The 24,869-nt window shown below is 49.8% G+C and overlaps 1 protein-coding gene across 2 annotated transcripts; it reads left to right on the top strand.

The window, feature by feature from the left end:
* The first annotated feature begins 893 nt into the window (after positions 1–893).
* CAPN14 (calpain 14) lies at positions 894–24,869 on the top strand. 2 transcript variants are annotated; one of them, XM_059407591.1, is made up of 21 exons: positions 894–1,118; positions 2,350–2,419; positions 3,241–3,359; positions 3,496–3,632; positions 3,906–4,080; positions 4,675–4,740; positions 6,988–7,073; positions 8,262–8,336; positions 9,419–9,582; positions 10,465–10,628; positions 11,146–11,154; positions 11,620–11,825; positions 12,777–12,813; positions 13,300–13,356; positions 15,120–15,177; positions 17,791–17,855; positions 19,202–19,270; positions 19,927–20,005; positions 20,623–20,739; positions 21,090–21,145; positions 23,504–24,869. In XM_059407591.1, exons 1-21 carry the CDS (start codon positions 894–896, stop codon positions 23,528–23,530), a joined length of 2,061 nt encoding a protein of 686 aa, XP_059263574.1. In that variant the 3' UTR covers positions 23,531–24,869. The 2 variants fall into 2 exon arrangements, with proteins under 2 accessions (XP_059263574.1, XP_059263575.1); XM_059407592.1 differs by lacking the exons at positions 894–1,118; positions 2,350–2,419; positions 3,496–3,632 and having other exon boundaries at positions 3,337–3,359.

The following is a 24,869-nucleotide window of genomic DNA, read 5'->3' as shown; positions in this document are numbered from 1 at the left end:
CAGACTCCTTCTAGCATGTGGTTTTTTACCTAGTGGTCCCTCTCTAGCTGTTACATCTGCTTTCCCAGGATTGGGATGGGGGGAATTCAGAAGTAGTGCCAACTGGAAAAATTGGGAAAGTCATAACTTTTCCAAAAGCCTCACCTAGTAGACTGCCACCTTCATCTCAATGGCCAACCTGTCCAGCAGGAAGCTCTGGGAAATCAGGTTTTATTCATTGATCAAAACTGGTATCCTATTAATAATAAGGTGAAGAAGAAAACAGGTAGGTACAGACCTTCCGGTATTCACCATAATACATATGTGATTTTTTTTACATTGCCAAAAATATCTTTAAAGAAGGAGTTGATTTGAAGAATATATAGAAGGAGGAAAGCTAGAGACATGGTTTTGCAGGGAAGACAGAAAAGGACATTAGAGCAAGTAGAAGGACGTGTGTGAGCTTGGGGGTGACAGCAGAAAGGCCCTGTGAGGGAAGACAGAAAGGGTAGTGACTGCTCCTTCCTTGTCTGGCACAGGGACCCTCAGTCCAATGAACTGAACTTTAGCTTCCTGCTACTCTCCTCCTTCCCCTGCCCCCCTAAGCAGAAGTGTCCTTGTGTCATTGGCATGGTCAGGGGCCCAGGACCCAGCCCTGAGGCTGAAGAGACCCCTCCTTTCCCTCAGGCCTTGGCTGTGGGAGCCCAGAACCCCATCAGAACCCCAGCACTGGAACCAGTGCTCAAGGACCTCACTCTCTGGGACGAGAATCAGACAAGATGCTGCAGTCTGTCTCACCTCTCCATCCTCCTCCTCGCTGGGGGAATGGCACAGGGTCAACAGGCAGTGAGTAAACTGAACATGGGCTCTCCATTCCAGGAGCAACAGAAACCATCCAGAAGACCCACTCGACCATGTCTCTGTGGCTACCTTTCCGAGGCAGATGGAAGTTGGGGCGGAAGAACTCATTGCGGGGCTCCTCACAGCTCTCCAAGCAAGACTATGAGTCCCTGAGGGAAAGGTGCCTGATGGAAGGCCACCTCTTTGAAGATGAGAGCTTTCCAGCCAGTCTGCGCTCGGTGGGCAGCGGGCCCCTGCTGCAGAAGCTGCCACCTGGCCTACAATGGAAGAGGCCTCCGGTAAGGGAGGAGGGAGCTTCCCCACAGTACACACACACACACACACACACACACACAAGTCAGCCCAGACCTTCCTTGGGGAGTGTTCCAGATGCCATGTCTTACTCACTGCCATTGATCCCCAGGTGAAGGCAGTGGGTGAGTGCCCACATTCCCATTCTCTAGATGGAGAAAACCAGGGGTGGTGCTGAAAGGGATCTGAGATGTGATCTCCCTCGGCCCCTACTCAGAAATATGCTGGGCAGCCATAGCCAAAGTACTGTTGGGTCTCATCCAAGCTGGCAGGGCATCCTGAGCCACCACCAATGCCATCGACCAGGAAGACACATTCTCACATACCTTCACCCTTAACCCTTAAATCAGGCCCATGGAAGACATAAATTAAGAAGCTATTAATCACCTTACAACAATGTTCTTCACTTTCTAAAGTGCTTTGACAATTCCTTTAAAACGCAACTTACTGTGTTCAAAGGCAGTCCAGCCCCCACCAAACTTGAATTATACAATAATTTTCCTCAACATGGCTGGGGAACAAAGTGGAGTCAGGTTTGCCACAGATTCACCACCCTCTGGGCCCTGTTCAGCCTTCCCATCAAAGCGTATGGCCCCAGATTAAGTCCCTTCTGTGTGCAAAATTCCCAAGTGGGCCTCCCAAACTAGATAGCAGCCAAGATTCTACTTTTCCCTGAAAATTCGGGAACTGCTGATGTAGAGTCTGTCACACCTGACGTTGGGTGAGCTGTGCCTATGCTGAACATGAGGGATTTAGTCCTCACTGTGGAGCAGAGACCACCTGCCCCACTCCCACTGCCACCCCACCCCTGCATGTAGCACAGAAAGGCAAAAAGGCCATTCTGTTGGGTGGTAGGGTAGGAAGGAGGAGGAGGAGGAGAATCAGGACAATGGGAAGATCTCTAAGAAAAAATATGAACACCCTCTAAAAGACATACTTCTATTTTAACAGAAACTCCAGGTAAAGGCATTTTGGGTACCAGTGCTATTTCTCAGGATCCACACAGAGTTCTCTCGAACTCTGGCTTCCATGGGCTGCAAGAAGGAATGAGAAATGTGATGGGCTGAATCCATATGCCAGCTTGCCTGGGACAGCCCCGATTTCATATATATTCCATATCTGTGTCCCATAAGTCCAATCTTGAGGTATGGGAAACTGCGGTCCCTGTAGCTCAAGGAGCTTCTTGGTCAAAAGGACAATTCTGTCTGTCCCCTGCAGGAGTTACACAACAATCCCCAGTTCTACTCTGCCAATGCCAAAAGGCTGGACCTGTGCCAGGGAGTGGTAGGTAAGTGTGTACAGCCCCTGGACATGCAGACCTGGCAGCCACGAGCCTGACCCAGCCAAGGCAGAATGGAGTGGGAAAGAGTGGATCTGAGAGGTCCCAATGGGGGAAATGGCCACCCTGAACTCCACCTTGAAGTCCGTGTCCTTCGCCAGGAAAATGATAATAACTGGTCCTCTGAGGGTACATGGGAATGCTAAAACTTTCCCCTAGGACAACCCTCATTACCAGTTTACAGGTCTGGGTTTTGTCTTGGAAGAATGTGCTCCCTCTGTTCTAGTCCCCATAATGAGTCCATTTTGGCACACCAGTCACTAGATGCCCCATCTAGAGTCCAAGTATATAGCCCAAGCCTATCCTCATCCTGACTTTCTTTTTGGGGGGACTAGGAAAAAACCCATGGCCACAAAGGAAGGCACAAATGTAGCGATACCTGTTTCACAGATGGGGGTAATGGAGCGTGGAAGGGTTGAGATCTTTCCAGAAGAGCATACATCAGTTACAGAAGCAGGACTTTAGAAAAGTTTGGTTGTGTTTGCATCCAAGTTCCTGAGGATGTGGCCTTCAGGAAGCTGGTCCAGGAATGTGGTTCAGTTCTTGGTGTCAAGTTGAGATTCCTGCCAGTGCTCTTCCCCACCTTCTGCTCACTCAACTGTCTTCCTCCTTGGTATATCTTTCCCTTCTGCTAAACTGGGCTACAAGCCCAGGGAGAAAAGCAGCTGGGCCTAGGCATTTCTTGCATGTAATGTCTTCAGTAGATTGATGCAAACACCTGTAGAATGTAGGAAGTACACCGTGCAGATGCTGTGTGCTCTCTGGCTTAGGAGACTGCTGGTTCTTGGCTGCTTTGCAAGCTCTGACTTTGCACCAGGACATCTTGAGCCGTGTTGTTCCCCTGAATCAGAATTTCACTGAGAAGTATGCTGGCATCTTCCAGTTCTGGGTGAGTAACTTGCTGGTGCCCCAGCCTGGAGGAAGCCTTCGGAAAGAGGGGTCTCGGGAGAGTCGTGTCTTTGCCCCCTGGGCTGACCATCTTCCACAGCAATCTTCACTCACTAGTGGGCACTTTCTCCTTCCAGTTCTGGCACTTTGGGAAGTGGGTGCCAGTGGTGATAGATGACCGACTCCCTGTGAATGCAGCTGGCCAGCTGGTGTTTGTCTCTTCCACCTACAAAAACTTGTTCTGGGGAGCTCTTCTGGAAAAAGCTTATGCCAAGTAAGACAAACACCAGAAATCTTTTCCCTTCCCTTTCCCTTCCCAATTCCCCCTTCCCTTCCCTTCAGCTTTCCCTAATGGATGGAGTTGTTTAACAAGACAGGGACTCAGTATATATTTTCTCCTTTGCCTCTGGGATGGAAGGAAGGACTAGCAGGCATATACCCAGGAAAGAACCAAGCAGGGGCTTCACTAGACTCATTTGGACCATGCCAGGCTACAGTATGAATGCCCCTTCCCTTCTACTCCCATTTGTACTCCTTCCCTGGGCAGGCTCTCTGGCTCCTATGAAGACTTGCAGCGCGGGCAGGTGTCTGAAGCGCTCGTGGACTTCACTGGAGGGGTGACAATGACCTTCAATCTAGCAGAAGCCCCTGGCAACCTCTGGGACATCCTAACCCGAGCCACCTACAACAGAACGCTCATTGGCTGCCAGACCCACTCAGGGGTGCGACTGGGCTGTGAACCAGCACAGTGTCCTCTCCTGCTGCCATCCCCTTCATCTGCCAGCTTCTGTTCTCACCTAGCATGGTCCCCAAGACCCCCAACCAGCTCTCGCTCCTGGAGTCCTGGTGTTCAAACCCGAGCAGCCAAGCAGAGCCCTCAGGGGCCAAAGTCAAATGCTGATGGTGTAGACAAGCAAGCTAATTGTGCCTAAGTGTCAACCAGGTGCAAGGGGCTGTATTAGCACAACTGGTCTTTACTGACTAATTTAGCAAAAACCAAGAACATGGAACTAACATAGGGAGCCCTGGGTTTGGCCCCACCCCCACAAGCGACCACCCTGTCACCCCACATGATGGTTTAGCAGCTCCGAATGTGAGCTCGTCTTCTGTCCAAAGGGATGGGAATCATGCAGAATGGCATCCTGACTAAGAGGCTCCAACGAGTGGGTGCTGAAGAGCTTTGACAACTGTGAGGCCACTGTGTGGGTCTCCCTCAGCCCTCCCCAAAAGCCCTTGCTCCAGCCACACGATCCCCATGCCCCCCCAAATAACCTGTACACAGCCGCAGGCTGACAGGAGCTCTCTTGTCTTCACAGATGGAGAGGGTGCTGGAGAATGGGCTGGTGGGAGGCCATGCCTATACCCTCACAGGCATCAGGAAGGTGGGTGGAACCAGCCCTTCTGTTTCCCCTCGGGCCCCCCCTTCTCTCTCGGGGCTTCTCACCAAGGCTTTGGTGAGCATTATTAGCTGTGCCCAGTCTCGGGGGCCAATTCTTTACCTGCTGAAGCAGGGGCTGGGCTCTCTGCACCTGTGCACCTGTGTTCTGGAGTGACATGGTGGGTCCAGCCTGGGCCACCTGCAGGACACCACCCCAGCCCCTCTGCCCTGAGGAAGCCCTGCCAGTCAGCCACCCAGCCCTGCTGGGCCTCACTGCCCTTCCTAGAGACCCTCTTTGCTCTGGGCTTACCACTGACAACCTTCCCGTCTGGGGCTTCCCACCCAAATTCCTGCTTCTTTCTCACACACTCCTTTCTGTCAGCCTCCTTTCTGAATAACTCTCCATGGTTATTCATTTTTTGAGCTGTGCTAAGCATGGAGGGAAAGAGGCATCAGACAGGGACCCTACCTACACGGAGCTCAGGGATGGAGACAAACTGTATGTAAAAATGGGAAGGAAGCAAAGTAGAAAGTGGAGAGAAGAATAGATAAAAGGTGTTAGGGGCTCAGGGGTCATTGAGGAGACATTTGCCTGGTTGGGTTGGGGAACATCAGGAAAGGCTTCATAGAGGAGGTGGCATTGAGCTGGCCCCAGAAAGGTCAGTAGATTTGTCTGAGGGAGAGGGGTACTCTGGGCGGATGGGGCATGCCGGTGAGAAACATGCAGGTTCCATCATCGAGGGCCCCCGATGTCCTCTAGACAGCCTGACATCCCCAAATCCTCCAGTTCCCTTTTACGCGGCCAGATCTCTGCAACTCAGCTTCCACCTGTCTTCCTCTGCTTCCCAGACCTGCATCAGTCATGTGTGTGTGTGTGTGTGTCAAGACTTTTTCATGTATTCTCATACTTCTTTAACAAAACTTAGACTTTATTAATATTTAGTTATATATTTATGTCCATATTTTGTTTTATATTTATTTAATATATTTATTTTTTTATTTTTTTGATTTAACGTTTTTACCAAAATGTAGCACTTCCTGTGCACTAAGTCATGGTCCAGCTGCTTCACAAATGTTAACAATTCTCACAACAACCCTGTGAGGGGGTGTGTTAGTATCCCGGGCCTGCCATAATAAATCACCACAAACTGGGGGGCTTCAAGCAACGGAAATTTATTCTTTCACGGTTCCAGAGGCCAGAAGTCTGAAACCAAGCTGTGCAGGCGGGGTGGGTGGTTATGGGGGTTGTGGTAGGGGGTCCTTCCTCACCTCTTCCGGCTTATGGCGGCTCCTAGCACTCCTTAGCTTCAGCTGGAGAGCTCCCGTCTCCACGTGGCCTTCTCCTCTGTGTCTCCCCCACCCTTACTTTCCCTTCTCTTGTCACTGGGTTTAGGACTCTGCTAATCCACGGTGATTTTTCTTTTCTTTTCTCTTTCTCTCTCTCTCTTTTTTTTTCTCTTCTTCTCTCTTTTTTTTTTTTAAGATTTTATTTATTTATTTGAGAGGAGAGAGTGAGCCAGAGAGCACAAGCAGGGGACAGGATGCAGCAGAGGGAGAGGGAGAAGTGGGTTCCCCACTGAGCAGTGAGCTGGACCATGGGGCTTGATCCAAGGACTTGAGCCGAAGGCAGACGCTAACCTGACTGAACCACCCAGGCACTCCTCCAGGGTGATTTCATCTCAAGTTCCTTAAGTCTATTATGTCTGCAAAGACCCTTTTAATAATAGGATTACACTGGGTGGCACAGTCGGTTAAACACCCAGCTCGGTTTTAGCTTGGGTCGTGATCTCAAGGGCACGGGATCGAGCCCTGTGTCGGGCTCTGAGCTCCAAGGGGAGTCAGCTTGAGTCTCTCTCCCTCTGCCCCCGAGCCTGTGCGCACTCTCTCTCTCTCTCACTGAAATAAATAAATAAATATTTAAAAATAAATAACTAAATAAGGTCACACTGACAGATATTGGGTGGATCTGTCTTTGGTTGGGGAGGGGGGCACCATTCAACCCATTACAGCAGACGTGGCTATTAGCTTTACTTTACACATGAGGAAACAGACCCAGAGAGGGTAAGTAACTTGCGCTAGGTCTTGGCAGCTCTAAGAGGCAGAACCACTTTCTCTTCTCCCCACGCTCAGGGCCTTCTGTCTTCCACTTCAAGGTCTCATCTCAAGGCAGGCACGGATCTCACCCAGATCTCTGCAACATTTGCGTTTGGCACTCAGCCCAGCCACCAAAATTGCTTCTCATTTTGTGCAGGTGACCTGCAAACATGGACCAGAATATCTAGTCAGGCTGCGGAACCCTTGGGGCAAAGTGGAATGGAAAGGAGACTGGAGTGACAGGTGAACACCCAGGACGGGCTGGCGGGGGTGAGGATGGGGCAGGGCAAGCCTGCGAAGGAGGCTGCCCTCTGCACGACAATTCAACATTGTTCTTCGTGCTCTAGCTGGATCAGGAGAGCGGTCCGACGGTGAAGGTCGATCGCTCACATTTATAAGATGCTTAATGACATATAGACGGTTTTTTCATTCATTATAATAACTGAGCTAATGTTTACTGAGAGCTTGCCAGCACTGTGCTAAGCCCTTTGAATTTTTTTCCTGCCCTTATTTATTTAAAAATAAAAATTACCTTGACTTTGAGCAGGCAGAGACCTCTCTTATGTGCCTATTTCCTTCAAGCACTTTGAGTATTTATTATCTCTGTTCCTCTGAACAGTGCTCATATAGGTAGGGAATTTTATCCCCATTTTACAGATGAAGAAACTGGTGATTAGTGAATGAATCACTTAACGTCTTTGGAGTTGAATCCGTGTTCTGTCCCGGGCACAGGTCAGTGTGCTTTGGGGCCCACTGGGTCAGAGACAGACAGATCTGGATTGGCCTGGACCTTCTGGTTCCGTGTCATGACCTCTGGGAGCTCTGCTCAGACCAGAATGGGAGTCTCTGTGTCACCCTCCAGGGATTTCGTTTCAGGCAGGAGTCTGGGTGACGTTGGGATTCACCTCCCCTTCCTCTGGATCGTAACCTGGTGCTGCCTCCTGTCTAATGTTTGAAGACAGTTGTTTTCTATATTTTGTCGCATATTTAGTTGTTTCTGTGGGGAAATACTACAGGAAAGCCTTACTCCCTTGTGATCAGGCACAAAAGTTCAAAACGATGGGCTTTGAAAATACATAGTACCAAGGTCGTTTCAAATGTGCTCGGACATTTCGTAATTTTGTGACTTCGGGAAAGTGATTTCATCTTTTTTAGCCTCTGTTTCCCAACATCTCAAATGGCAATACAAATCCCTACCTTGCAAACTTGTTGTTAGCCTTAGGTGAGATAAAGCCTGTGAGGGGCCTGGCCCAGAGCTTGGTGCCCTGTGAGGATGAATTACTGTTCTGTGTTGTCTTTAGAAGATGGGATGTGAGATTCAGTTGTTTGCAAAGCAGCTCGAGGAGGAGAGAAATAATGACACTTCTCAGCATCACCCCCACATCCCCCCAATCCTTCATCCCCACAGAAACACCCCTTTTCTCTTTTCAGCTCAAGTACGTGGGAGCTACTGAGCCCCAAGGAGAAGATTCTGCTGCTGAGGAAGAGTGATGATGGCGAGTTCTGGTATCTGACCTGGGGACTTGGGGCAAATGCTCTGGCTTCCATTTGGACACCCCGCCTGCCAATATTTACTGGGTGCCACACATGTGCCCGGCAGCCTCGTGTGCAGAGATCGCAAAGACCAGTTAGGGACCCGCAACTCCCGCAAGCCATCACAGTCCCTATGATGAGAGCTGTGACTTCTGGCGTGGCGCTCAGTGGGCACTCGGTGCCGAGCAAGGGGGCGGCCACCTCCTTCTCTCTCCCTGCTTTCTACCCTGTCTCTTGTATCTTTCAAAACACTCAAAGCCAAGGTTTTGTCTTTCCTGGCCTGAAAGAGAGATGAGGAAAGAAGGCATTATAAATTCTAAGCCACCTCAGAGTGCCATGGCCAGACTCCCACCCACCCCAAAGCCACTCACCCCCTGTTATGAGAAGCCACCAAGACGCCTTGAGTGGATGCTGTTTCTGGGTGTGTGATGGGAGCCCCACCTGCTCCCCTTTCCCTTCTCTTCTGGCCCTTACTATTAACTTCCACCCTTGTTCCCCTGGGTCCCTCTTCCCCCATTCTGCACTCTTTCTAGACTGCTGTGACCCCTCTCTCTTTGGAAGTGGTCGCTGAACTCAACAGGCCTGAAAGTACTATTAATTTCCACTTTACGGATAGGTAAACGGAGCATCAGCCAGTGCAGATAGCTTGCCTTGGGTCTCAAAGTTAGTGAGTAGGGCCTGAGGCTTTTATCAATGAACAGTTGAGAACTGACTTGTACAATTATTATCGGGCATTTATATCTCAATCCACCAGTCAGGAACGCCCCAGTTCAGCTTTATCATTGCAATCGGCACAGCAAGAATGTTTCCCCCGGCACGCTTTGCAGGAGGCTACTGCCAGCGACGGGCTGGGGGTGGGGGAGTTTTCTCGATGGCCCATGTCCTCTGATGCACCCTCACATTGATCAAGCCAGCGCTGCTCTCCTGTGTCCCAGGCAGGCTCAGCTGGACAGAAGGGGGAAGTCACCGGGCTGGGGCTGGTGGGACTGCTTGGTTCTGCGCCTGCTTTAGTCCTGATGAACGGACATTGTGCTGTGCCCCCGTCCTCTCCACAGGATGACTCTGAAGGACTTTAAAGCACATTTCATGCTTCTGGTCATCTGTAAACTGACCCCAGGCCTGCTGAGTCAGGAGGTGGGCCAGAAGTGGGCCTGCACCCTGCGGGAGGGGAAGTGGGAGAAGGGGAGCACGGCCGGTGGCCGGATGAAGTCGCCCCGAGGTAAGCAGGTGCACAGGACCTGGGGTTCTGGGGGGCTGGAGTGCCAGCTTGGCCACTCCAGTGAGAAGGTGGGCATCTCGGGGGCATCCAGCTGAGTGTGAGGAATGCTGATGGTCGAGCCGCGTGCTCTGCCTCTGGGCTGTGTCCTCGGCCCCAGGAAGGGACAGGCACACATGCACGGCAGAAGGAGGGGGGTTCAATCTTTGGTGTTAGGACAAGGCCATTTCTATGCTGAAATAACCACCCCTTAAAGGCAGGCTTGAAACGGTATTTGTATCCTATGTATTAGGCCCTCCTTGCCTGGGGATTGGTGGTGAAACAAAATTAAGGATTCTCAGCTCACCGGTTACAGGAGACACAGGTGTCTGAAATCTCAAAGTGGAGAGATTTGGTCACTGTGTCCCTTTCTCCATGCTGGAGGTGCTGAGCCATCTCTTTGGAAGGAAAGACCTGTAGGGTGTGATCTCAGGGGGCCAGGTGCCCTTGGCTCTGGCTCCCCGCTTTTCACGCAGTAGTCCTCCCAAAGGCTGAAGTTGCCCTTCAGCTAAGGCTTTGTCCCTGTTAAAATGCAAATCTCCCTGAAATCATGGACCTATTCTCAGTTAGTTAATACAGTCCCTTCCTCAGGCAGTCAGTGCCTATGGGGCACAAAGTCTGTGCCAGGAACCATGCTGTGCAAAGGGGCTATGGTGATGAGAAGAGCTCCTGTCTGTGTCTGTAGAACACAGGGTGGGAGGGGTGGGGGGATAGAGGGGAGGCCGAGAGCTCCACTCTATCCAGATGGACCTCAGGGTGGGAATCTTAGGACAGGTGCTCTGGGTCTGTGGGAATGTGATGATCAGGGAACCAGGGCCGGGCTCACCTCACTGCGTCCTGGTCCAGACACATTCTGGAAGAACCCGCAGTTTCTGCTGTCCATCTGGAGCCCGCAGGAGGACAGGAGATTCCTGATGCCCTGCAGCGTGCTGGTGTCCCTGCTCCAGAAGCCAAGGCACCGGCACCGGAACCGGAAGCCTCACCTCGCCATCGGCTTCTACCTCTTTAGGGTGAGTGGGTCTCCCGGGCATGCAGCCTCACGGGGCATCTCCCACCGCTGGGCATCCTTCCTCCTTGTTTCCTGTCCTCTTCACTATCTGTATGTCTACACACAGACCTGGGTGCTGACCTTGACTCTGTCCTTTGGGAATATGTGATCTAGAACCCATCACCTGCGGGCCCTTGAGCACCCACTTCTTCATCTGTAGAGTGGGGATGCTGATATTTATGCAAAGAGTAGACCAGAGGGACATCGTGCACCAGGGCGCCTCGTGGTGCCCGGCACACAGTCCATAAAATCAATACCGCTGTTCTTTTACTCTCCCCAAAAGTCAAGGTTGCCTTCCCTCACCCTTTCCCAGAATTCCTGATGATGGATTAAAATGTCACTGACGAGAACAGCAAGTCTTATGGGAGAGACGGGGGGCCCTTGGGGGAGCCTTCTTACATATCAGCCTCCGTTAGTTTGTTCTTGTGGAGGAGCTGCTTTCCCTGCCTAATAAGGCCTCTCTTTTCTCTGTTTTTCAGTTGAGCAAGGTGAGTGCCACCCTTGACCAGCCGGCCCCGGTTTGGAGTGATGTCACGTGACAGGTTCAGCCTGACTGTAGGAACCTCACGGCACGTGCTGTGAGGACGTCCGGCAAGAGTGCCGAAGGGACGAGCACTTGACATTCTTTCCACCCAGGGACCGTGAGAAATCCTTCTGCCTCTATAGGGCTGTCTCTGAGCCTGGTGCAGAACTGATATATTTTAGAATTTATTAAATGTAAGGTTAAATGAACTGACATGTGTTTCCTCAGCCCCACAAAGGAGCAATGGTGCCCATTCCTGACACGTTGTGGTTTTTCCTTTTCTCTCCTCACCCCCTTATCTCTCCACTGGAGCAGGTTGGGTTTGGCTAATCAGAGACCATCTGCATCCTGTCTCCTGGCCAAGGGCCCCAGGGCCGGCCACAAGCCCTGAGTATCATCTTAACTGGGACTCTTCCATCCTCTACCACAGTACTATGGTGACCCAAGGAAACTTCCTCCTGAGTTCTTCTGGGAAAATGGCCCCCTCAGCTGGCCCGAAGCATTTCTCACAGAGAGAGAAGTGAGTCAGGAACTACAGCTGGTGTCAGGGACGTATGTTATTGTGCCCTGCACGTCTGAGGCCGGCCAGGAGTCGGAGTTTCTCCTGAGAGTCTACTCCAGGAAGCACATCTTTCAGTAAGGACCCAGGACTCCCCTGGCGGTTGGGGCCCCCTCTGGACAGGGGGGTATGGAGGAGGAGGAGGCAGACATGGCAGAGGATGGGGTCTGTGTGAACAACACAGGAGAGGGTAGGGAGAGCAGAGAGCTCCCTGTATGAAGAGCTCCCTTCTCCTCTTCCTCCCCGCTCTCCTAAGAAATGAACAATCTTCTAGACATGCGAGAGAAAAAGCTAGAAAACGCCTGGACCTTGCCCTCTAGAAGCTCAAGGCCTGGAAAGAACAGGGATGTACGAGCAGTGGTTTATGCTACACTGTGTCCCATGCAAGTGTTTATCTACACAGGGTGTTAGCAGAACATCAAGGAGGGGGATCTGAGGCAATCTCCCATGGTCCTGGGGGCAGCGGGGGTAGCATCAGGGAGGTGTTAATTTCTAGGAGATGCATGGGGGTTGTGCACACGAGGGGATGCTGTCATCAATGAATCGGCTTGGATCCGTAAGTGTGTGCGAGTGAGTCAGTAGACACACTTTCCAGCCCAACATCTTCTGCTCATGATTGTTTTGACATGACAGCCCGTCAGGGCTTAGAATCCAGTTCTCTTTCTTTTTATTTCATGGTTTGGCCCTATGTAGTCTGATTTGACCTTGAGCCTCACTGCCTAGCAGTGCCGAGTTGTATATATGAGTAGGAGTCACTTGGTGCCGGTGGGGACAGCGGAAGGCGTGCCAGGCGCGGAGATGAGCAGCAGCCCCGGGCACATGGAGAGGGACTAGCAGTGTGTGGGGCCACGTGGCTACACTGTTGACTCTAAGGAGAAGTGGGGGGAGAGGTGTGAGAGCAAGGTGAGCCCACATTGGCAGATCAGCTAACAGACTTGGAGGAGGTGTTCCCTGGGGAGGGAGAATATTGGCCGAAAGGCTCCCAAGATGCCCGCCAAGGATTAATTCTGCCCTTTGTTTTCCCTCAGTGAAATTGGCTGCGACGCCAGTGCTGTTTTCTCTAAGGTACGTAGGCAGGTGAGATTCCCCATGCTGGGACCGTTTCCAAAGAATGGTGGGCTTCTCCCCTCACGTTCATGTGTCTGGGGAAGAAGTCTGCAGATCCTAAGGTCCCTACTCTATGGCACTCGTACTGTGTTACTTACTGTGCCCTAAGGGTCCCAAGGTTGTGCTATTTTTTGCACCAGGAGAACTGTCCTTCTGGTCAGGTCCTTGTCATGGAGGGCCCAGAGCTGCAGGTACACGAGTTATACATTGACTTGCTTCTGCTTCTTTCTACCTCGTATTTCTTTTATCCATTTCACTGTTTGCTACTTCCCCAAAGGCAGCGAGAATTGGAAAACCAAAGGAGGTATAAATGCTATAGTAGGAAACGTAAGACGATGCTCAAGGTCCTACTTGGGGGAGGGGGGTCATGAGACATGAGTGTATGCATCAGTGTCCATTCATCCAGATGAATGACGAGGTCTTTCCATGTGTCTGTTCCTCTAGGAAATAGTGGACCAAAATGAAGGGCAGGATGCATTCTTCACTAAACTCTTTGAGAAGGTAAGTTGGCCAGAGGTGGTGGCGAGCCGAGGGCAAACCAGGGGACAGAGTGGAGCCTAGAATTCCATGGAGGGTGTGTTTGCAGCCACCTGACCTTGGGTACGAAGTGTGATGTAAGGCTACTCTTTCCCAAACTGCCACTTTCTATTCAAGTCCTCACGTTTTTAGACAAGTAAGCAGAAGAGGATTGTCTCCAGAAGACTCCTGTGAAATACGAAATCTGTTCTTGAAAGCGACATTGATTTGTTAGTTGTAGGAGAAATAGCTTTAATCTTTAATTCCTAAGAAAATGGAATTGAGAGTTAAGAATCATTGTTGGCGGTGGTGTAGAGTGTGATGAACAACTCTAGGGGCCTGGCGGGGAGGGCAGCCCAAGGAGGAAGACCCTTTTGTGGGTCACCTAGAGAAGTGATAGGGCTGGGAAGAGGGCATTAGGGAAGAGGAGGGCCTGGGGCTGCATACCTGGTCCCCTTGGGGCCTTTCCTTGCCCTGACGCAGATCACAAGGCCAGCGGTGTGAGGTAGGGCTCCGGAGGCCACTCTGTCCCTAACCTGCAGGACACTAGATCCACTGAGGAACAAGATACGAAGTGCACTAGAAATCTGGCGTCAGACTGTGTAGTGGTGTCATTAAAACTAGAAAAGCATGAGCTCCTTGTGTTACTCTAGATTTAATTCACAACATGCCTGCCCCTCATCTTTTCTCATATTCTCCTCTGGGATTTTTGCCTAATGTAGCCAGAGAGGATAGACAGAATCTTACATGTGTTGTTCATAAATGTTTTCCTCTCTACCAGGGATTTCCAAACATTTTCTGTTGCAGTCCTTTTAATTTTTTTTTTTAAGAATTTATTTCTGTTGCAGTCCTTTTATCAAATGGAATCTCATTGAGAACCTATATATATATATATATATATATATATATATATATATAAAACAGATAAAAATAAATTATGAATGTGTATCTATTTTATAAGTCACATTGAAGATATATTTCATATGTATATTTTAAAGTTAAATTTTTTTTAATGTATATTTTAAGTTAAATTTTATTTATTTATTTGCGAGTGAAAGAGAATGCAAGAGAGCACAAGCAGGGGGAGCAGCTGAGGGGGAGAAGCAGGCTCCCTGCTGAGCAGGGAGCCCGATGCGGGGCTCAATCCCAGGACTCTAGATCATGACCTAAGCAGAAGGCAGATCCTTAATTGACTGAGCCACCCAGGAACCCTTTTTAAAGTTACATGTCGGTATAAAAGTTGCTTCTGATGAACTTATTAAGAATAAAATTCAGGGACGCCTGGGTGGCTCAGTGGGTTAAAGCCTCTGCCTTTGTCTCAGGTCATGATCCCAGGGTCTTGGGATCGAGTCCCGCATCGGGCTCTCTGCTCGGCGGGGAGCCTGCTTCCTCCTCTCTCTCTGACTGCCTCTCTGCCTCCCTGTGATTTCTGTCTGTCAAATAAATAAATAAATCTTTAAAAAAAAAAAGAATAAAATTCAAACCAAATTGTTTGCTGAACTCCTGAAGCATCTTGATAAAACCCAGTTGGAAAAACACCATTATTGCAATGCTTCCTACAAGTCCTGTCCTGCTGGGGTTTCCTGGACTTGACTCCCTGGGCTTACTTACTCTGCCCTGAAGGGACATATATACCGTGCTGAGCAGGTGCCGTAGTGACTTCCCAGCCCCCTTCTCCCGCAGCCCCTCTGCATCTAATGAGCCTTCGGTAATGATAATTTTCTCCTGCCATTCTGCTCCCACTTCAGTATCCAGAAATAAATGCAGTGCAGCTGCAGAAGATCCTGAACCACATGACCTGGCCAAGTGAGTATTTCAGAGTCATCCTGTAGGACTCAGGGGGCATGGCTGTTCTGAACTCAGGGTCTGCTCTCTTTCCCCTGTGGGACATATGAGTTGCTGCACGACGGTCCCCTAGGCAGCTGTGTCTTACATCAGAGTGGGTCATGTAGTGGTAGAGAAATTTATACAGCTTGGAAAATAGTTATTTCCTTTCTTGTTTGGGGGGTTTTGTTTAGTTTTTGCTTGCTGAGTTTGAGTGTGTAGAGATGTATGGCTGTGAAAATAAAGATTTCTGATATTTTGCTAGTTTGAGAATATCTGAATACTTCTTTCTTGGCATATAGATTCCATGTGGAAGGACTGTATCCAGCCTGACCTATAAATATTGTATTTATATACAATATAAGTACTGACTACCCCCCCCCCCGGGAGCCTTCTAATAAACTCATATTTAAGTTGCGCAACCTACTAAAATTTGAAGGAGGGGAGCGCATCCCCTCAGAGGGCTGCAAATGGCCAGTGTGGATGCCTTCATATGAAACCTGAGGTAAATTATTAAGAAAGCTTAAAGCCCGTGGAAAAATTTTTATATGTATATTTCAAGTGGGAAGCACATGATTTCTCCAGAGAGGAGAATGAAGTTCAAAATGAAAAAAGTAAACCAAACAATTGAAGAATATTTGCCACCTAACATATGTGATCACTTCTCCTTTATATGAAGCCAAGACTTCAGACCCAAACAAATTATAGTCCAGGGTGTTGTATAACTCAGAGCTTGAAATAATTTCCAGATGGTTCCTCATTGCCAAATTCAGGTATCATAAAAGAGCCAGAAGGAGAGATTCTAGAAATTATATAAGAATCCCCACCACCACCACACACACACACCCCAGAAAGTGAATTCTAGGGAAATTATCTAGAAGAGATGGCTTGAACACATTTATAATTTTTTAAATGTTTTGAACACAAGTATGCAAAATGGTTTCCCAAAGAATGTGTGGACGGATCACTTTCATTTAGTCCTATGAGAGAATTTTTGGATTGACAGCTCAGAGAACTACTGCGGTTTTGGGTGAAATCCTTGGTAAAGTACCTGATGGAGAATGATGACGTGTGGGTTGGAAAGTAGTAATAGAGATGTAGTCACATGTCAGATAACCATTCCCAAGAGTTACATAAATACAAAAACAGAGGGGGTAATTCTGTGTCGTAGATGAGAGTCGGCAAGTATAGATGAGAGTCCCAGGTTTCTACCCTTGGTCCCTTTCACTTCCTCAGCTTTTATCCATGACTCAGAAGAGGATGCAGGAGGTGGGCTTATCAGATTTGCAGATGGCACAAAGCTGGAAGGAATTCTGCTATAATAGATAGCAAAATTGAAATTCAGAATGCTCTTAGCAAGCTGTGCCCAAGCCCAAAAGATGAAACAGAGTCAGGATGATAATTAAAAACTGACATTTCATTATTTTTTTATAAAAATTGATCGCATGAGTTCCTGGCAGACGAGATCTCATTTTCATGGCAGCTTATGTGAAAGATATCTGGTTAATTTAGTTGACCTGGAACTTAACACGAGCTCACAATTTCAAGTTGCTGCTAAGTAAGCTAATCTAAATTCAGGATATATTTAATGGAAACCTTTAGATTTGTATTTCTGAAATTGCGTTCCAAGGAGTATTAGACACTATGAAGTTTTAGGAAGTGTTCCATGAAACAGAAGGGGTTAGACTCTGTGGTCAATTGTGCTCGGGAAATTCTGCATTAAACAAAAACAAAATTTTAATGTTGGCTTCTCAGTACCTATTATAGGCTACGATGCATGGTGAATGGAGAAAAGCGTCCATAAGTGCAAAATATTTCAAATACAGTTGAACTCAAGACCCTTTCTCTGCAGAACATCATCATTGGAATATAATTTGGGGAATACAGCTTGAAGATTTGGGAAGTCATAGCCCCGCTGTACTCTGTCTGCTTCATTAAACCACAACTGAAGGAGTGCATTCTGGTCTTGGTACCGCATGTAGAGAGAAGATGGCAAAGCATAGGGTCTGAAGGAAGGCTAAGAGAGCTTAGAAGCCACGTTTAGAGTAGAGGGGAGATGTTGAAGAGACATAAGCCTGTTTATGCCTTTCTGGAGGCAGAACTTGGACTAGGGACTAATTTTGGAGGAGGTTCCTTTGGAAGTAACCTAAATTCCTCCTCACCGGAGCTCTCCATCTGTATGAAAAAGTGAACACCCATGCCTGAAAGACCGTCCACCAAACATCTGGAGAAAGGATCCCCCAGTTTAAGGGGGCTTGAACAAATTGATCTCTCAGCTCTCTTGCAGATTTGGGGATCCGTGACTCTGTGAGGTACCTAAGTCCTAGGTACCTGGGGCCACGGTCACCAGCCTACATGGAGGCAAAACTGTGCTGTGATCGGGTAGTCTCTGCGAGGGTTTATAGTGCTCCTTGGGTGAACCATAGCTGAGCCCTTTCTCTCTGCTGCCCTCTTGTTCTTACTCCCTGCTACCCCCCATAAATGACAGTCATTAGAACCTACAGGTGGCCTAGATAGCTCGGCCTCTTCCTGTTCAGAAAAGGGCTGTGCCATCCTAGGGCCACCTCCATGCACACTCTTTCTATCCCTCTGCAGGTCTGGGGAGCGCCCGGCCTCTCTTCAGCCTGGACGCCTGCCAGGGGATCCTGGCCCTGCTGGACGTATCTTTTCAGGTTTGGGGCAGGAGGCCCGCCGCTGCTGTTGGAGAATTTTGCACTGGGCCAAGCTGCCTGGGTTTGAATCCCAACCTAAGCACTTTCTAGCCGTGTGATCTCCGACAAGTCACGCAGCCTCGTTGTGGGTTCAGGTCCTCGAGTGCGGCAAGGATGCTATTAAAAGCTGCTCTGTAGAATCAGTGGGAGAATGTGGGGTAACCCAGGCCTGGTGCTTGGTGCTGTCATCCAAGGAGTCCTGAGTATTACCTGTGAATAACAAGAATCTTACTTGCCGATAGTGGGGATGAGGCAGCCGCAGGTGCTGGTTAGGAGCAATCCTCTGGGTAACAAAGAAGCTGCCACAGGAGCCTCAGGCTCCTGAGTTTTCCGGCTTGTGACCAGGCCATGGCTGCTCCTCTTTGCAGAGCAGGAAAGCAGAGTAAGCCCCATGGCACACCACCGACTCTGTTTTCCTGGCTCTCAGCCCTGTGACCTTTCTAGCAAACCCTCTGTTTTCTAAGTGGACAATTGAATGGCAGTTTCATTATCCATGGTACAGAGAGGCACGTGGAATGGATAGTATGTGTCGGGGGTGGGAGGAAGTGAGTTACAAGCAACAAAGGGGGTCTTTGCGGAAATGTTGCAGAGGATGGTGTGTGGCCGCAGGCAGGTGTGCTAGGCGTCGGGGGAGGGCGCTGCCTTATCGCCGGCTGCAGGAACCTCAACAGGATCGTACTCTCGGAGCCCCCATTTTATCATCCATCTGGGGGGTAGTGAATATCTACCTCACCTGGGTGGTGAGAATGAAGTAACGTAGGTCAAGCCTGTAACTCGGGCTCCAAGAAGACCTGCGTGTGGCGGTATTTGACCCGGTCTCTCTGATGCAGAGTTATTTGGACATGATCTACAAGGCCCCATCATTAAGTTTTTAACGTTTTATAAAATGACTAAATGTAAGAGCTGCCCTATGATGGACTCCCTCCAGAAGCTGGTTTTAACAATAATGGGGAAAAAAAGTGACCTTTTTTTTTTTTTTTTTTAAATTTAAATCCCATCAAATAGTCTGTGTCGGAATATCCTGTCTCCCTAAGTGCTAGCAGTGGTCATCACCGTCATGCCCCCTGTCCTCAAACTTCTTCCTGTGCGGCTGTGTTTCTGGCTCCTTCTGTCCCTTCCTAGCAAGGGCGGGGGCGCTCTGGGCTGGACGGACTAGCCAGCAGAAGCCAGGCAGGGCTATGAGACAAGGAGCAGGGCTGTCCACCAATGACACCCTGTTGTGCGGAGGGCCCGCTGCTGCTCCCAGAGGTGTGACAGCAACTCCCCAGGCGGCTTTGACCTTAACGCTCTATCAGCTTAATGCTTCCGGCACTGTGAGCATCCAGGAGTTCAGACACCTGTGGAAGCAGCTGATGCTCTATCAGGTAAGAATGAGTCTTCCCTAGACCTCCTTGCAGGGGCGGGGGTGCGGGCAGAGACGGCAGTTCTGCGAAGCCGTGTAAGCACCACTCCCTTTCAGCACCATGTACCCCAGTGGTCACCCCGCAGCTCTCCCCTCCCTTCGGTGCGCCCGCCTTCCCTCTCTCCTAAACTCAGCCTGTTGCAAGAGTCTCCTGGATTTCTAAAGGGCACGTCTGATCATGTTGCTTCCTTGATGAAAGCTTTTTGAAGAGCCCCTGTGGTCTTTGGATAAGGTCTGAGCTCCTTAGCAGGAAAATTAAAGTCCTGCATCAGCTGGCTTCTTCCTCCTTGCCCAGTTCTTACTGACCACCATCTCTCTTCTCTCCTGGGTCCAAAGGTCAGCAGACCTTCAAGGTTTGGAGAATGCACCTAAGTCAAGCACATTTAGCTATGCTCAGATTGTCTATCTGCGTGACAAAAAAAAACCCCACTCCTTTTCTCAGAAGCCCAGACCCTCTACCTACTCCTGTCCTGGCAGCAGGCCATGCTGGCGGGGTCCCACGATGGCCGCTGCGGCGTGGATGCTGGGACACGGCGGGGCGGGGGTGGGGGGTGGTTGGCTCACAGGTGATGCTTGCGAACACCTGATTCCCAAGCCTTTGGTTTGGGTTCTACGCAGGAGGTTTTCCACAAGCACGACAGCCACCGGTTGGGATACCTGAACAGGACTCAGCTGCGGGCGGCCATGAGGGACGCAGGTAAGCCCAGGCCGAGCAGGTCCTGAGGGACGCACCTGCTCTGGGCTGGGAGGGGTGGGGTGGGGCAGCACTTCTCAAGTAATCCCAAGGCACAGAGTTGCTCCCCAGGTCCAGAGGCCTGAGGCTGTGGATCTGCAAATCACAGAAACGTGTGTTATCACTGGTCACAGCTGACAGTACTGAAGTGCTGAAGGTTCGGTCATCCACACTCTGGTTTAATCACCCACGCCGAGGGCTAATCCCCACTCAACAAAGAAGCAGTTACCAGTCAGAAAAGTTCGTAAATTTGTCTGGAGCTTGAATCCAGGACTAGCAGGCCCCAAAAGGGATGTTTTGGACCACTCTTGGACAGACTGCCTCCTGCCTTGAAGGCCAGCATCCCACTCTATAAAAAGATCCTCGTGCTGATGGCCTAAGGGGGTGGAAATGGGGAGTCGAGATGGAGATAACGTTAAGGGACTAACTAACTGAGCAGTCCATACTGAACCTCATGAAAGAAGACCCCCATGTTATCAGGATTCGGGTCCTAGAAGGGGAGGGACAGCTGCAGGGGCTTCAGGTGGAGGGGCGGGGGCACGAGGTCCCCAGCACCAGGCGGGAATCTGTGTCTGATGCAGGGATCGTGCTCAGTGACGACATCTGCCAGCTGATGCTTGTCCGCTACGGCGGCCCCCGCCTCCAGATGGACTTCGTCAGCTTCGTCCACCTGATGCTGCGTGCGGAGAGCATGGAGGGTGAGCTGGTGGGAAGGAGGCAGGGTGGGAGCCTCCCCTGCACTCCTTGTGGATTTCCCCCTGTCCCCAGTTCAAGCAGGAGAGAGGACAGATGCCGGGGCAGAAACAACAGGCCAGGAGCTATAGGGACACGCTGGCTCCGTGCCTGAGAACCCCGCCTGCATGGCCCCAGAATCATGTACACCCCACCTGTCCCTGGGCCAAAGGTCTGAGGAAGCTCACTTGCCGTTGTAAAGTGTGGCCACATAGGGCTGAAACCAGGTTCCTGGCAGAGGGGACGGGTAGGAGGAGCCAGTAGCTAATGTTTCCATCACACGTTAGCTGTGTTCCTTGCTGCTGCATTTTCACAGGTGCCTTCCAGAACTTAACCCAAGATGGCAAAGGGATATACCTCCAGAAGCCAGAGGTAAGCCTTTGTCCCTGGGGCGGTCGCACACCGTCTTAGGCAGAGGGGGCCACAGCGGGTCCAGGCTCTCATGAAGGAGTGGGGTTCTGGGGCCTTCGTTCTGCTGAGCTGGGGAGGTAGCCCCTCACTCACGGTACTTCTCCATTCATTGGTCCACTCTTTACTGAGCACTCAGTCTGTGCTGGGTGCATAGGCAGGGACCTACACTCTGGCTCAGTGGACCCAATGACTGTGACCGCAGTAATGCCATGGGGCAAATCCACCCAACTTCAGCTGTGACAGCAACACTCACTGAGTTCCCCAGTTACACGTCTGGGAGTCAGTGGGTCTCGGTTGGCTGGCTTATGATGGGTGGGTGAACTGGGGACTTTGCCAGTACCTTCATTGAGGAAGCTCTGGCCGGGCTGGTCTCATTGTCTCCAGACAATAGCAGAAGTACAGAGGAGCGAGCTTACACATGCAAGGTCTCCAAGGTCAGGCACATGGTGTTGTGCAATTCCTTCTGTTGTCCAAAGCAAGTCATGTGGCCAAGTCCACTTCCAACACATGGGGAATAGCCTTCTCTGTCATGAGAGGCACCACAGAGCCTCTTGTAGAGGGCATGGACACAGAGTGGGCAAGGACCCAGGCCAGCAATGAACTCCAGCACGAACAAAAATAAGGCAGCTGGTCTGAATAGGGCATTTCACAGAGGCCTTTCTGGAGGAGGTAACATCAAAGTTGAAACCTTGAAGATCAGAAGGAGCCAGGGAGGCTGAGTGGAAACTAGGAAAGGCTCAGGCTAGAGGGAACAGTGTGTGTGGTCCTGGCGGGAGTAGAGAGAATGACAAAACTGGATCAAGATGAATCTGAAAAGATCAAGGTCAGATCTTTCTCAAGAGCTGGCCTAGCCTTCCCCCTAGGGGCAGGGATTCTGATCTTGTCTGGGTAGCCTCTTCTCAAACGTCATACAGCGGTTTGCGTGTAATAGGAGGCTTGACAAATGTTCGTTGAGTGAATGAGATGATATGGCAACAAGACAAATGTGTGCCTGACACCGACGGTCTTCCCTGATGAATCAAACCGCACGGATTTACTGAGCACCTACTCTATGTCCGACGTGGGTCCAGGTAGTGTTTCCTGCAAAGACATTGGAATCTGGAATTAAATTATGTTTTTCCTTTGTAAAAACACATCCTCCATTTAGTCTGCTTTAAAAGAGTCTAGTAAAAGCAGAGGTTTCTTCCTTGACCTCAAATGTCCATTCTACATAGTATCTTTCCAAGATATCGGGATACTCAGCATGTGGCATGTGTCTTGCCTCAGTCACAGTCCTATCTGAATGTGAAGCTAGGAGTCAGCTGGAGGGGCAGTGGTTAGAATTTTCTGAGCCCATCTCCATCTCAAATCCCCAAGCTCATGTCCTGATCCCAGGCAGTAACTCCATAGCACAGGCTGAGAGTTGGGAGAGCAGGAAAACATGAATGTGCCATTGAAATGGGCAGCCCACAGCCCTAGCTGGATCCAGCAGAGCAATGTGCCATCATGGGAAGAGAACTGGACAGAGACCCGAGGTGAGCCCACAGCACTGCTTGTAACTAGCTGTGGGATCCTCGTCGAATCAACTTCAGTATGCCTGGGCCTCAGTTTCCCCACATGTGAAATGAGTGACCTGGGTTAGGTTGTCTCTAAGATCCTCTTCAGCTCTGAGCATCTCTGGCTGCACGAGAAGGAGATCCTCAGGGCCATCCAAGAACGTCTACAGGGAGTGGCAGCTAACTGGTTTGAATTTCACACTGGTTTTCTCTGATGCCATGGGTAACTCCAACCTTGTCATCTTCCTCACCAACATCATTAGCAGTATCGTTCTGATGTAAATGACCTGGGAAGTGGTTTCTCCAGAGGTCCTCTGTATGTGAGACAGAGGGACTGTGTATCACACCCACATAAAGCTGTCAGACAAATGGGCCCATAAATGGAAACATGTAGACTAGCTGTAATGGATTTCTGCTACCCAGTTGGTCCACACACCTGCACACTGCTGTCCCGAGCACGCCAAATTGAATTCATGGCAGAAAATTGCATTGAGAATTGAATACAGAATCAGCCTGCATCTTAGGTATCATCATTCACTCACACCCTGAGAAGTCAAGGTTGATTATATTTCAGGTTGATTTATACTTACTACCAGATGGTGTGGTCCCTCTGGCTAAACCATCCATTACTGTCCTGTCTCCATGGCTTCTCAGGAACAAGAGGGGAGGAGGTCCCAGTCCTGTGTCAGGCTCCAGGGTCTGGTGACCGAAAAATGAAGCACCCTTAGCTGAATGTCAGGGATCTGCCTGAACTGACCATAATTTGCTTCCCCATTATGTCCAGTGGCTGATGATGACTCTGTACTCCTGAGAAGGCTGGGGCCCTGTCTGTCTTCGCTGAGGACTTTGCATACAGCTCAGAGGTGGATTTTGGCGGACACCAGTCCACATGCAACCCAGTTACAGTTCTTCAGGACCACGTCTCCAGTCATCATCTTCTCAGAGGGGAAGATTTCTTTTCTGCAGACCTCTCTTTTGGATAGGCAGTGTGCAAAAAGGGAAAGGGAGATTGCCTTGGACTTGTAAAGACCAATGGCCATTCTCAGGCCACAACCTTTTCACAAGGAGAGATGTTACCTGATGTGACCTAAGCAAACTGATTCCAGGGTTGGTGTCTCAACCTTTAACAATCCTGCCTTCATGACTGTCCAGCTTCAGTGACCTCAGCCGAATGTTACCCCATTTGGGGCAGTAGTCTAGGTTTCAAGACCTGAGGAGAGACTAATATGCCCTTAAAAAACTGCGCCAGCTTCTAGAAATCGATAGAGGCCTAGGTAGATTTCAACCGTGTGGAGGTGGGGTGAGGCTCTAGTGAGCTTTCGAGAACATGGAAAATGAGAGGATTGGCGGGGTCCAGGTGGGTTGGGCCAGCTCTGACATTTGAGGGCACTGGACGGTCTTCTGCTCCAGGATCTCCAGGTGGTTGAAATTGGGGCGGGAACCATTGGATTTGAAACACCTGAGTTCTCCAAGGGCTTCCTGCATATAATAGATGTCAGTCTGTTTACTTGACCTCTGGACTATCAGATCCATTTCAGATCAGTCCCCAAAGCCTCCGTGTGCCTACTTTATAGAAGAGCAACCTGTCCGTGCTGTAGTATAAAGCTGAGCAGTGGATGGTTGGTGTCTCTGATTTTTTGAACTACCATGCTGCCGCATCTTCACAGCATCCCTCCCAGCCCCAGAGCCTGGAGGAAAACCAGAATAAAGTCCATCTTCCAAAGTCTATATATTTTACTCACAGTTTAGCGACTCAGAGCCATTTGTTAAAATTCTATTTACTCTTGATTTCCAAACTGTTCTAATAGACATGACTGTCTGGTTTCCAAGCCCATAAAAGACTCAGGGAGAAAGCTGAATGATGGGATAAAAGGGTGTCTGTTGGCAGAACAAAAGGAAGCTTGACAGTCCGATAAGTGGGCACTGAAGAAGGAGCAAACACTTTCTAAGCGTGGCTTCGGAAGTCAAAAAGTATTTCACTTAGAGAAAACTTTGTTGATTCCAAATGATGAAATGTAAAATGGTTTCCCATGAAGTTCCAGGTACATGAGATATTCCTGATTGTATAAATGATGATCATGTATCATAGCCAGGATTTTTATGTTTATTTATTTGTCAGTATCTCTGTCCTTAGATTCTGTCATTGTAAA

This window comes from Mustela nigripes, chromosome 7 (genome assembly GCF_022355385.1).
Source record: "Mustela nigripes isolate SB6536 chromosome 7, MUSNIG.SB6536, whole genome shotgun sequence".
In the NCBI taxonomy this organism is placed as follows: Eukaryota; Metazoa; Chordata; class Mammalia; order Carnivora; family Mustelidae; genus Mustela; species Mustela nigripes.
Note: the sequence above shows the minus strand (reverse complement) of the source record. Positions and strands in the feature narration are given on the sequence as shown.